Source organism: Sinohyriopsis cumingii, unplaced genomic scaffold, assembly GCF_028554795.1.
Source record: "Sinohyriopsis cumingii isolate HCF-2022 unplaced genomic scaffold, ASM2855479v2 utg000160l, whole genome shotgun sequence".
In the NCBI taxonomy this organism is placed as follows: domain Eukaryota; kingdom Metazoa; phylum Mollusca; class Bivalvia; order Unionida; family Unionidae; genus Sinohyriopsis; species Sinohyriopsis cumingii.
Window position 1 is genome coordinate 11528434 of NW_028315873.1, and position 13627 is coordinate 11542060.

Sequence of the window (13627 nt, forward strand, 5' to 3'; positions counted from 1 at the left end):
AGAGTATCGACCTCGTCAAAGTAGTCAAGACGAAACATCGCCTCGTGATAGTGACTTGGTGTCATGGCTCTGTATATAAAAAATGTACCATCATAGGTAATGTGACATCGAAATGATCTGCGAAGACGCTCAAGTGGAAATATATCTGTGCGTGGGAGATTGTAAATGCAGCAGAGATAGAAAAATTATCTGTGGCGCTGTGGATGTCCATGAGCAGATCGGGAAATTTCCAAGAACCAGTGGCGGATGGATGTTGCCAGGACATAAATTTACCGGACTGTGGAATCCATAAGAACAGCAACTGGATGAAAAAGATTAGCCGCTGCCCACTCAAGAGCCCTAAAACGGCGTATATGCCATTGCAACACAAAATCATCCCGATGACAAAGCGGAAGGCGATCGAGTCATCCTGAAGAACTTTAATAAACCTAAGTCTAAAACTTAAGAGAGTGTGTAGATCGATCCCTTGCGTGGAGCATAAGCTTGCCATGGTGTTCTAGGTAAAATTAAAAGGTCAGCAGAAGATCTTTCGGAGCTGAAAGATCTCGCAGAAGAACTGCTAAAACCAGCACGCAAGCACTTTCCACGACGTAGAGTCATCATGGTCACGGAAGACCATATATGGTCAGCAGATCTCGTCGACATGAGAGATTACAGCGAGTAAAACGATACTTTCAAATATCCCTTGACGGGCATTGATGCTTTTAGCAAATATGCCTGGGTAGTTCCCCTACAAAACAAAAAGGGAAAGTCTATCATTGAAACGTTTGATAGAATTGCAGTTGCAGGAAAGCCCACTAAATTATAGACAGATCATAGTAGTGAATTTTATAACAACACCTTCTCAGATTGGTTTAAAAAATAATTTTATCTTGTACAGCATACACAATCAAATCAAAGAGGCCATCGTAGAGCGGTTGAACATAACTCTCAAAAATCGCACGTGGAATAGATTTAACAGCGATAACTCCAATCGATACTTAGATTTTCTGCCAGAAATCGTTGATCATTACAATCACACATGGCGCCACAGTATTAAAATTACACCCACAAAAGCAGACTCGATGGACAATAAACAAGTCACAGACACTTTTTATTAGATCCAAATTCAAAGTAGTGATCACGTCAGGTTTAGCAGACAAAATACTACATTTGAAAATGGATACATTCCTATCTAGACCAAAGATACCATTCAAAACACCATTGAAGTCGCGCACAAGACCAAAGATTCCTTAGGAGAGCCCATACAGGGTTCTTTTTACTGTCAGGTATTACAAAATATAACCAAACTTCTTCAGAGTCGAAAACGTCATCTAAAAAAGAAACAAATCGCTCGTCAAATCGTTTGGTAATCCTGATGAGCATATCAACTCGTGGATTAGAACGGCATTTATGACGCCATTGTCTCATCCGAGGACAACGCCTCTGAAATAATCTTATCATTCGCCTCGCCTATGCTCTTCCCAGATACCGTTTTAAATTTCGCCAGATGCTCGTAAAGAACCATCCTCTCAAATATACGCTTAAACATATACTCAGATTGTACACATTTCACACGACCCTTCAACTGAACTCGAGTCACTCTATCCTGCAACTGATATTAATGAACTCCCTGCAGTGCTGTCATATTAAAACGATTCAGTTTATTTGTTATGTCGTATTGCTGATTATACCGTTGCAGCAGTGGCTGATTTCTATGTCTGCGTCTCACCCACTCCTCGTTCTTATATTCATATTCACTCTCCTCTCTCCTCTCAATATATCATTCTCAGGAACATAACTCAAAACCTTATTCGCATACGTTATTAGCTCCTTTTTACCCTTCAGCCATTCCTCGCACTCCTCTTGATTTAAAAACACTACTGCGAACCTCATTACTAGAACCCAGTCCATCGACACTCCAAGGATGACAAACGGTGGAAACATCTTCGCTATACTATGACCACATCTCTAATACTATTAATAGTGAGCAAAATCGCCCACACTATAGTGGCATAGATCAACGGGGAGTCGCTCACCCAGATCAAGCAGGGGGCTTGGTGAGACAGACTCACCATTTTACTATACTACTAACTATACGACATATAAGGCACATATTGAGTACAGGTCATGTATATATAGGACATCAGGCTTTAAAGTCAGATTGGTATGTCCTTTCACTTTCTCATACACATATCAATATATGTCAAAGATAATCTGGCAAAAGACGGAAGCAAGAGGGTAGTACATCAAGCGAACCGGATTATAACTGTTGACATATAAGCAGTTTCTCTCCACATGGAATATAAGATATATACTCACATCCCCATACTAAGCACGTGGGACTGCTCCGGCGGCCTAGTGGTTAGAGCGTCCGCCTCGGAAGTGGGAGGTAGTGGGTTTGAACCCTGGCAGAGTGGTACCAAAGACTTACAAAAATGGTACCAACAACTGCCTCGCTTTAATAGGTTAGTTTTAGGACTGGTCGGCTTGGTGTCAGGATAATGTGACTGGGCGGGACATCATGATAAATGTCTGCTGCATGATGCCCCAGTGCTAGACATAAGTATAAACTGCCACACTGCAGACATCATAGAGATATGATTGAAAAATTGTTAAAGCTACGTTACAATTCCGAATCACACACACACACACACACACACACACACACACACACACACACTAAACTTGTGTTCAGGCAGATATGCCAATAACGGAAACGATGCTTTTTTGGCACGGATATTATTAACGTGAAAGAAAAGTTGAAGATATTACATTTATTTAAAATTAAATTACGACCGTATAAACTCTTATATTACCGAAGCAGAAATAATGTGTAAGGTCTATCAAGGATTAATTCTCTTCATATGCTCAGACAAAGTGCCTTTGTGGGATTCTTTTTTTATTGATCTTTTTCAGAGAAAGCTACATTATTTCGTGTCGTGCTAATGTGCCAAGAGCCTTTTGATTAATCACAATAACACAATCCAAGAATATATCCTTATTTGAATTTTTATATAAATCAAAGAATGTTATTTTTGAGCAATTTGTGTTTCCAGAGAAATATAACTTCAATTAGATCATTTTAAAAAATAAATTCCAGTCAAAATGAAATACAGGACACAACAATGAGATTTTACCGCACGAATTAATAATGTAAGGATAAACAGAATTATTTAGTGTTTCACTTGACCTTTTAGGTCACATTTAGCGTTTTATAAAATGAAGCTTTCAATATTATTCCATTACATGTCATAAAACAATTGTGTTGTCTTTTAACTATTTCAATTGTGTATTGTTAAATTTCACATTGTATATTATTATGGAGATTATTTGTACTTTTATTTGTGTTTGACTGAATTGTGAAGTAATAAACACAGGTTGATCCGAAAGCTTATATTTGATGAGATCCACTGGGGATTATATTTGTACATTTTCCGTTTATATTTATGACAAAACGCTAATGAATCAGGCTAAGAGCACAAAAGATATAAATGTATTACATGTAAAGAATCCCATATATAAACTTTATTTACATAAGTAGCAGTCGTAAAAGTTACACTCTATAGTCAAATGTACAACAACTGAAAGCTGTAGAAATAAACTGGTTTCCAACACGCAAAGGTTGTACAAATACGTTGATGGAACAGGAACCATTACTTAAAACGGACGGTACTGTTTTCTATATGGAATGTGTAGAACAATTCTTGAAAAATCCGTAATATAGCAACATACAGACTAAAACAAATACATCATCTACTTTCTTAATTAATGTGTTTCATAACAAATTCCAGTTATGTCATCGGGCACTTTTTGTATATCAGCCATATAACATTCATAATTAGATTTCCCTGCACTTATTAAAGCAGTCAGTGAAATTACATTCATTTACAGTTTTCGTAATGTAACATTTGAGTACACAGCGATGCTGCTATCCGGATCTTAAGCTCTCTTTGTTACGTATATTTGACTTAATTTATATTTGATTTAATTTGCGTTTGATCTGACTTGATTGTTTGCATGTTTTGGAATCTTTTCATTTTCTTTACATGTCAATGTAATGTAATTTTGTTTACAAGGAATTTTATATTTTCCAGAAAATTCAGATTCACCTGAATCTTTCCATAAATGCCTAATAATAGGAACACTTGTTTATCTGCGAATCGGTACTTTACAGGTAAACAAACGCTTTCTCTGAATATCGATGAAATTAAGCTGTTTATGCATCGTGCATTGCCATGGCTCAGATGAATAACACTATTAATGGTGTTTTACTTAAAATCCTTGCATTTTGTTTTACTGTCAAATGAAAGATGTCATTTAGAGACACATCTCGGTTTCATAATACCTGTGTTGACATGTTCTCTCGTCATCTCAAATAGTCTGCATACGGTTTACATGTCATACAGCCCGTTATTTCCCGCTCTTTAGCGCAATCGTTGGTACACACTTAATGGTAGAATACAATAATTATTATGTATAAGCCCTTTGACAGACGGGGAAGATTACCAAAGAACGCCAACGCACGTGTCGAACGTTACTCAAAATCGAGAGAAAACTCAAAACAGTTACATATTACAGTGATAGTTAACATACACAAAGATAGAAATAAATAATGCAAACACAGAGTGCAATGCCGTAAACAAAGAGTCAAAAAGTAATAAACCTGTAAACAAAGAGTAAAAAAGTAATAAACATCAGATGATACACGATATCCAGATATACAAGCTATTTGTCCAATGGTTCGTAGCAAATAATCAAAGGGTGTACCAATACAAAGACCAAGCCAAAAAGCGAAACTAAAGAGTAGTTATAAACAACTTCATCGAAGAAACTACTAAATGTGCTACAACTTTATACTTGTTTTGTGGCGTATTGCTGTCCTGTATGAATGGAGTACGTGCTGCACGTCATCGTGCATTATTATTATTGAAGTCGTTCGCCCAAAAGTAACGGATGTCTGATATGAAAGCACATACAGATCGCACAAACATTTTACTGTGTCATATAAAGCTTTAGTTCGATCTTTAAGATTTCGAAAACCTATTTGTAACACCAAGCGATGTAGACACGGTTAGTAACTGAGGTGTTCTTTGACGCCATAAAATCGGCAATGGCACAATTAACCTTCGATACAGTATTCCACCATGGGTTTGGTTTTAGGTGTGCAGATTTTATTCCATAGATAAATTCTATTTGCAAATAAAGAATAGTTTGTTTCAGGAATGACTTCCAAATTTCTTATTACGAATGTTAGTTCTTGATTTTTGATGAGCATAACTAATTATTACGTAAAAAAGGATGTGGGAATCGCTGACCTGTAAGTGAGACGTTTTACCAAGCTAAAACTGGCGCGTTTATTATGTTTTGTCTTTCTACAGCAGACCATATTTTTAATGTCGATCCAAAAGGTACGTGTATAGAATGTGTACAATATAGGATTAATACAGCTATTCATGTAGGCCATGCAGTTAGCTGCATATACTATTGATGCAATTGTCACAGTTACATGTTCCTTTCTTGAGACATGAGTGTAGAGCATAATAATCTGAAGTGGCAACCTACATACCACACAGACTGTCACCACTAAAACCGCCATCTTTGTGACACGCTTATTGGCTTGCAATCGAACATGGCCTCCATTACTGTGCGCTCTAGGAGTCTTTCCAGTGAGGAACATTTTCAACATATGTCCGTAAAGAACACACAACAAAATCAGTGGTAACAGATAAGCAAACGTAAATAAGCCTATCGATGAGCCAGTAGCATCTTCGAAATGGAGAGTACAAACCTTCATTTGTTCTTCAGTGTCTTCTGGGTTTCTATTTACTTCTTCGGCCATAAATAGAAAGGGAATATTTCCTAATAAGACGAGGCTCCATAAGACAGCAAGTGCAATGTAGCAGTTTCGTTTTGTACGCAGCATTATGGCCCTGACTGGATGTACTAAAGCAATGTATCTGTCTATGGAAACAAGAACAAGTATATACATACTTGCAACGAAGCATACATATTCTAGGTACGTGTGAATCCGGCACCAAATGTCCCCTAATGGCCAGAAGTGTAGAGCAGGGTATACGGCTTTGAAGGGAATGCAAAAAGCGATGATGAGTAGATCGGCTATAGCTAAGCTCACTATAAGAGTATTGGTGATTCCCCTAATTGCCTTGTGGAGCATAAAAACAGATATTGTCATGATGTTCCCAACTAATCCAAATATAGCGATCAGCCCAACTAATATTGGGATGATGAATCTTGTTAAATGTATAAATTTTAAAACCTCTTCATGTTCATCATCTTCCAAATCATTTGTAATGTTATCTGTTGAGCTGTTCCAGACATGAATACTATCAACATCAGCGTACATAAGTTTTGATGTACTTTCCATCATTGTTACTGGTGATGTTATGGTGCTTGTTGTACTCTGTCCAGTTGTTATGTTATATTTACATAGGTTTCCCTTCGTATGTCCCTTTCCTCTGTGAATAAGAAATGCATATGTGTTAAGCAGTCTTGCGTTTTTATTATATTAGCTACAAATAATATGCAGAATTTTAAAAGATCCTTACATTGGTTAGGCAGTAAATCTTTATATACACAACATGAAATTGATCAAAACTTTGAACCAAATTGTAACGTGGAAAATTGTTACGATATATTTCTATAGGTTTTACACGCAACTTGACTTAGTTCAAAACATCATATTTGTTTTGTCTTTAAACAATTGGCACCGCAGTCTTGAAACTTTAAATTTGTAATCAGTAGATTTCGAAATTAACCGATCAAACCTATGAACGTATGATTCAGCTTGCTAAAACACAACCTCGGGTAAATGGTTACTCTGCTTTTCATATGTTTATGCATCCAAGTTGCATTTACTGCTTACATTACAACACCATACATATTATGAATCATTTTGTATTAGGTAATCAGAAAGTGTTTTAACGTCTTTGAATTTCGATGAACATTAATTGCAAAAAATTTGACATGATACAAGCCGCTTGCAGGAGCTCTATGGAAATCAAAGTTTAATCTTCGCCATATTTGAAATGATTACTGGAGGCCATGATATAGTTGATGGAGTTTTATGTACAAACGATTTTAAATGATTTAAAAAAGCATTACAGAGCTTATGCAGTTAGTTTGAAAATATATGCCACACGCAAAATAAAACCTGTATTTATGAGGATCGAGAATATTTAGATGCTGTTTGATGAATAAAGTTACAAAGTACTACAAACGATTTATTTGTTAGGTATCCCATCTATGTAGTCAGCTACTGTAAAAATAAGCTATAACAGTGCAATGATGTGGTAGTCATTACATGTTATTGCGAGATATCATTTTGATAAGTCGCACTGGTTGCCTTCGTTACCTTACTTACTAACATGAAATCTATATTTCATGATTGATTTTACCTCATGCCTATTTTTACCCACATAATAAAAGTGAAATAAGTGCAGGAACAAGTCTTCTTTCCAGCACGAATGTCTTATTTAAAAAAATGATCAGAAGTAAATTTGCAATTAGTGGTTTATCTTGGCCCACATATTGTTTTACAAGTTGCCTGAAATTGAGGTCTTGATCAGAAACTTATGAATATGTGGAGCATGGCACAATGTTGCATTGGTGAATTACATGCCATTATGTGTGGTTTTGCACTTGTTTAAACAACACAACTTCCGAAATCATGAAAAACAAATTTACGAAATTTGTCTACTGTTCTAAATGAAGCAGGTTTTGCAATTCAGCAAGAAAGACGATGTATTTCTCTATATAAGATGACTAACCTAGAGAAAAGTTTGGGAAGTAAAAAGACTGCCAAAACTGAAATGACTTTAAGCACAATACATCGTACAGATATTGGCGTGGGGCAAACTCATAGCCCTTAACAAGTAGGCTAAAATACTCCAGTGAGTTGAATTATGCAGTATAACACATCATTGTATCGAACACACAAACCATGGATACGTTTGCAGTTAGTAATATCAAACCTACATCCAAATATATTCTTTGTACCTAATAGTATCTTTGTGTCGTTTGTCATAAAGGTGAAAGGAATGCCGTGGAAAAATTGTGGTCAGAATTAATGTACAGGTCCTTACAATACATATAGGAGCTATGATCTTGTTACGTTAATAATACTTCACAATTATTAAAGGATTGTAAAGATGTGACTATTTGCATCGGTTAACATTAAATCCATCAACAACTGCTGAGGTGATCAAAGAAAATGACCAAGACTATAAACTGAAAACTGTTGCTTACGGTACGATACGGTTGCTTAGGAAAGTATTGCTCAAGCTGTAAATGATAAAACTAAAACTTTAATTGCCTTATTCTACGATAATGTTTCTAAGGAGTGAATAAACTATATATCAGAAAATACACATTTAACTAGTCTCAACAAATGTTACCTTTCTAGGCTGTGTTTAAAGTGTGATATGATACCGTGCAAAAAATGCTAGGTGACTTTGTACGGTCTGCGACAAGAGGTCACATACATCTAACAGTGTTTAACTGAGACAACAGCTTACATAAACCACTGCGTAATCACCTGAATGTAGTCTGCAGAAAACCTGATAAAAACAGATACGTAAACTTTTTGATTCCACAGTAATCTCCTGTCTCACAGATTTGTGCAACAAGAATTACGATATCAAAAGTAAATTCAAATAATACAAATCCTGAGGGTAAACTAGAGACGTATTTTGAGTTTGTGATAAATATTTGCCATCCGTAGAATGATGGATGAATATGCCTAGCAACTCTGCTTTGTAAACAGTATTAAATAATTTACTGATGTTAGTAATGTATGCAAAACTTTACGCGTTTACAGCACCTTAAAGGTAATCATTTGATACACGCCAGGCGCTTTTTTTGTGATAAATTTTGATTATAAAATCATGATGTTGAGCTGAATTAAACACATAGACTAATCACAGTTTACACTTTCAGGATGCAAACATGCCTGTTGAAAGTAATTGTTTGCAAATTGCAGGATATATATATATATATATATATATATATATATATATATATATATATATATATATATATATATATATATATATTGCAATTTTAACTCCCTTTGTTGATTTCTGCGCCTTTGTATTACTTGAATGGGGACTTGGAGATTGATACTGGCAATGACCAGAAATTTATGCTGAAGGCAGGATTGACAGAAATATACCATTCGGTAGTTGGGAACTATCCAATCAATTATTATTAACGATGTTAGATCTACGTAAATTGTAGCAAGAAAAGAAAGCAAAAGATTGAATTTTATTTTCAGTTTCAATTAAAGAAGAACTTACTGTAACTTTCTGCGGAATATGTTTCTTGGTGTAATGTTAATCAGTCCTAGCAGTCCTCAACAACTTATAGAGCTGTATTCCACAAAAAATTCAATTTTGTAATTATCGCTCCAAGAAAAAACAGATGAGCTATTATCAGAAAAGTCATTACAACTACTAAATACAATATCTTCAAATCGCATGATGACAAAAGATGTGTCCATAATTACAATTAAAATGTCACAGTCGGAGATATTTGTAGATACAGAAATCCTTACCTATTATTCACACAGTTTTACCCCATATTTTCTCCTTTTCAGTCCAAGATCAGATATATAATCGCACATGTACGAGAGAGTTTTCACGCAATGCAAGGAACTGTGTTGCAACTTAATGGCTCTTTAATGAAGTATTACACTCAGTCGCATGATATAGACAATCTCAAATGTTTACATATTACGTATGAGTGCAGGATGGTGATGGAGTGATCGGAAAGATCAAGACTGGCGATAGAATTAACGAACAATATGGAGTCAGGGTCAAAAATAAGAAGCAATCAGAACAATCTTCAAATATTATTAAATCTGATTCTGATGCATACATAAATATATTTTTTACCATGCTCACATTTAGATGAGACAAAAGAGTATATACTCAACTCAAGAATGATGTATTCCAAAAGTTAAGTTTTATATGGATGACCAACGTGCAAATAAAAATGCTATACAAAATATACACATAAAGAGGCATAGATAAGTCCACAGAATCTACAGATAAAAAGACAAAGAGACTATATAATTATCGAAAACATACATATTCCTTTGAAAGTACTTTTGCCAATATAAATTTTGTGAATTAAATCTATTCGAAACTTCCGCTTATATGACAGATGTAGTTTTTGTGTTTCTTGTTGTCCGAGAATCCCGTAATGATTTGTACTTATGGAAAGTACTATTGTCAGGAGATAGCTATTTCCTTAGAGCGAATGAAGTACTAATACCTGCTGCTTATGATGCAAAGTAAATACTGATAAATACTTACATATATATAATAGAAAAGTAAAGTTACGGTATTGTGTGTTTCACTGATAATGGAAATTGCAGACCTATTAAGATTTAACATTTCTAGCTATGGTTCAGATATTGCATACTGTTAACACTGTCCTCACTTAAACTCTGTACATATTAAGGTACGATATATGCAGCTTTCTTTAGTGAAGCAAATATCTTTCAACTGCAAAACCTACTTCCGGTTTTGATATATGAGCATGACCAGTCGTTGTTGTATATGCTGGTATCACATTTAGCTTGCATAACAATAAAATGAAGATGGAATTAAATTAGTCTTTGTCATGTCTGACTTGTAGAGGAGAATAACCACATTGAAATTTTACATTGTCACTTTTATTTGTTGATAGCAACCATTAAACGGTCTTTGTACATATTAGTACATTAACAATTTCAAATCAAATAGTCCCTAATTTAAAACATATTTGAAAATAAATTATTGTCTTTTTAGAACTAGTTCCATTAACATTTTCATAACAATTACTGTGTAATTTAGAGCTTATTAATTTTTGCAAATGAATTACTGTGGAATTTAGAACTTTCTGAGCTTTTCTTTAGTTTCAGGGTGACTAGATTATAATACTTTTCAGTGCTAGATTTTCGTGTTTGATTGAACAGTTCAGTACATCAGCTTTGGAAAGGAATCGTACTATTCCTAGATATTAATACCTTTTTGTGCAACACGGAGGGACATAATAATACGTGATGTTAAGCACATCTAGCGTAGAGGCCATGTATATATAGGGTGTCAGACTTTAAATTCCGATTGTCACACCTCTTCAATTTCTTACAGATATATTAATGTATGGCAATAACAATCGGGCAAAACACGGAAACAAAAGGGATTTACAACATGCAAACCGGATGCTGGCTGTTGACATAGAGGCAGTGTCTCTCCACAGAGAATAAAAGATATTTAAGCACGCTCCCATTCGAAACCAGTGTGCAGGCAAATATGCCAATAAAGGAATGCAGTGCCACTTTTTGCACGTATATTAGTAACATGAAAGAAAATTATAAGAGATATTGAAATGCCTTTAAGTTACATTATAACCGTATAAACTCATTTATTACATGAGCAGCAATTGTTTTTGAGATCTCTCGTGGATTATTTCTCTTCAAATAATATTAATGTTGGTTACTTTGACAGATCTTTAGAGATAGTTAAATGCTTTCTATAATTATTGAGATACATTTTGGTCTGCCTATTGCTGTAAATTTAGGATGGTCCACTTAAAGCTGTTATTAAAATTATAAATGCTTAAATTCTAGCTTAATGAAACCCTTGATATATATCTATGCCAAACTGCATAATTTACAAGACTTTGAACTGAATATTTTGTTACTTCAACAAATCGTTAGTAGATAGTCCAATGCTTTCGTATAATTATTAAGATACATTTTGGTCTGCTTAATGCTGCAAATTTAGGATGGACCACTTAAAGCTGCTTTTAGAAATATATATGCTTAAATTCTAGCTTAATGAAGACCGTTCTATATAACTATACCAAAATACATCATTTGGGAGGCCATAAACTGAAGATTTAACACGTAAAAAGCATGTAAATGTTGGTTACGTTTAAGAATCTTTGGACATATTTTGATGCTTTGTATAATTACTAAGATACATTTTGGTTTACCTAATGCTGAAAATTAAGGATGGTCCACTTAAAGCATATATGCTTATATTCTAGCACAAACGGCCGTAATTTATATTTATGCCAAATTGCGTCATTTGGGCGACCATAAACAAACGATTTAGTTTGCAAATGATTTATTCTCACTGTGACCTTTTGGAGAAAAATACACTACCAACCCACTCCCCAGATTGGCCCAAATGTTGCATATTGATGCTCTTCATACACAACTACAACGGAAAGCATATCGACCCTGAAGCAGGATATTGCTTGATTGCTTGATGTTTAGCTATTAGCTATTATCTATCTTGCCCTGGGGCCAATTGTATCAGCCTGCGCACATTGTATTTACTTAGTGTGAGCTCAATGGCCTTCAATTCAGTTGGACATGCATGCCACAAGATGATTTAGTAGTGACTCTGAAAACCATGATGAATCAGCATTTCAAAGGCCTGGGTACCTGATTAATGAATTGTAGATATTCCCCCGGACCACACCCCAAACCAGCAAAACCATTAAAAATATACACACTCACAAACGTACAGTCACTTGAAATTTGATCATCGCTTTATTATTGTTAATGTTTATTATGTATTACGCGCACTTTGAGTAAACAGACACATTCAAAGAATGTCTTCCTTTAGTCATTAGCCCTTTTAAAATATTTGACCTCCTCGCCATCATTTGACCTGATTCGGCTATGAAAGCTAAGCATCAGCTACCAGTCAGAAGTGACTAGCAGATACAAAAACTAACTAAAAGTTTGACATGATCTTCATAAAGGGTGGAGGCTAGGGACAGTCGTGTATATCAAAACATTTGGCCTGGCATTAGCACCATTGGTAATGTACCTCAGCCTTTAAACGAGACCTCCTTCAATACAACAGTTAATTTCCCTTTTCCTAACGAGAGTGATCACAGACTATATAATTGTGACTGTATGCATAATGAAGATCATGTATGTGATCATGCATTCAGTATAAGCAATACTGAAATGCTTAAGCTACAATTAAAAAATAGTTCAGTGGGCCAACAGTTTTTAATACAAACCAAACACAGCACAGCTTAACACCTGTTATGTATTTTTTAATTTATGCTGTGTGCTTGACTTTTGTCCAAGATTGTGGATTGTGAAGCTTTTGCATACCTGACATTTTTCCATGAATTGTAGGTTTTAAACAAGATATTTACTAAAACTGAGCTTCAAAGACTAGCCTTGCTTACAATTAAACTGGTTTTCCTGTTGGAGTAATACACATTTGTGTCTGTCTTTGGTCAATGAAAGCTTGTATAAATAGGGAGTTGATAAAGAAATCATTGTTTCCGATCAGTTGCAGCGAACCTTTTGAGTTTACAATTGTGTTGCTGAAATCATTTTTCGAGGGTAATTATTTAAATTATTCTTTGAATTTACTCATTGACTTTGGATTGTTACATTACTTGGACTTTTGTTAATTCAAAGACATTCTGGACTGCATCATTGGAATACCAGGACATTCAAGACTATTGGTATATCAGGGTGTTCATAGCCCCACTCAGTCGCATTAATTTATACTGACACCAGGCTGATATATCATCATGCCTCACCCAGTCACCTAATCCTGACACCTGGCTGACCAGTCCCAACTCTAACCTCTTAATCTTGAGA

General features: G+C 35.1%; 1 protein-coding gene and 1 long non-coding RNA gene across 2 annotated transcripts in view; one reads left to right on the forward strand and one right to left on the reverse strand.

Annotated features, from left to right (window-relative positions):
• LOC149774781 (uncharacterized) overlaps positions 1 to 13014 on the forward strand; it is a 61361-nt gene extending 48347 nt beyond the window's left edge. The window contains exon 3 of the long non-coding RNA XR_016416714.1: positions 11136 to 13014. This is a non-coding gene — a long non-coding RNA (uncharacterized LOC149774781). The remainder of the gene's footprint in view (positions 1 to 11135) is intronic.
• LOC149774782 (allatostatin-A receptor-like) lies at positions 3488 to 9669 on the reverse strand. The gene is made up of 2 exons (XM_089944839.1): positions 9554 to 9669; positions 3488 to 6458 (listed from the first exon to the last, which is right to left on the reverse strand). The coding sequence occupies exon 2, from the start codon at positions 6368 to 6370 to the stop codon at positions 5267 to 5269; it is 1104 nt and encodes a 367-aa protein (XP_089800965.1). The 5' UTR covers positions 6371 to 6458; positions 9554 to 9669; the 3' UTR covers positions 3488 to 5266.
• Positions 13015 to 13627: the final 613 nt, after the last annotated feature.

Bases quoted from the DNA above. Each gene is read 5' to 3' on its own strand.
- LOC149774782 (XM_089944839.1), bottom strand. From the start codon at position 6,370: ATGATGGAAAGTACATCAAAACTTATGTACGCTGATGTTGATAGTATT.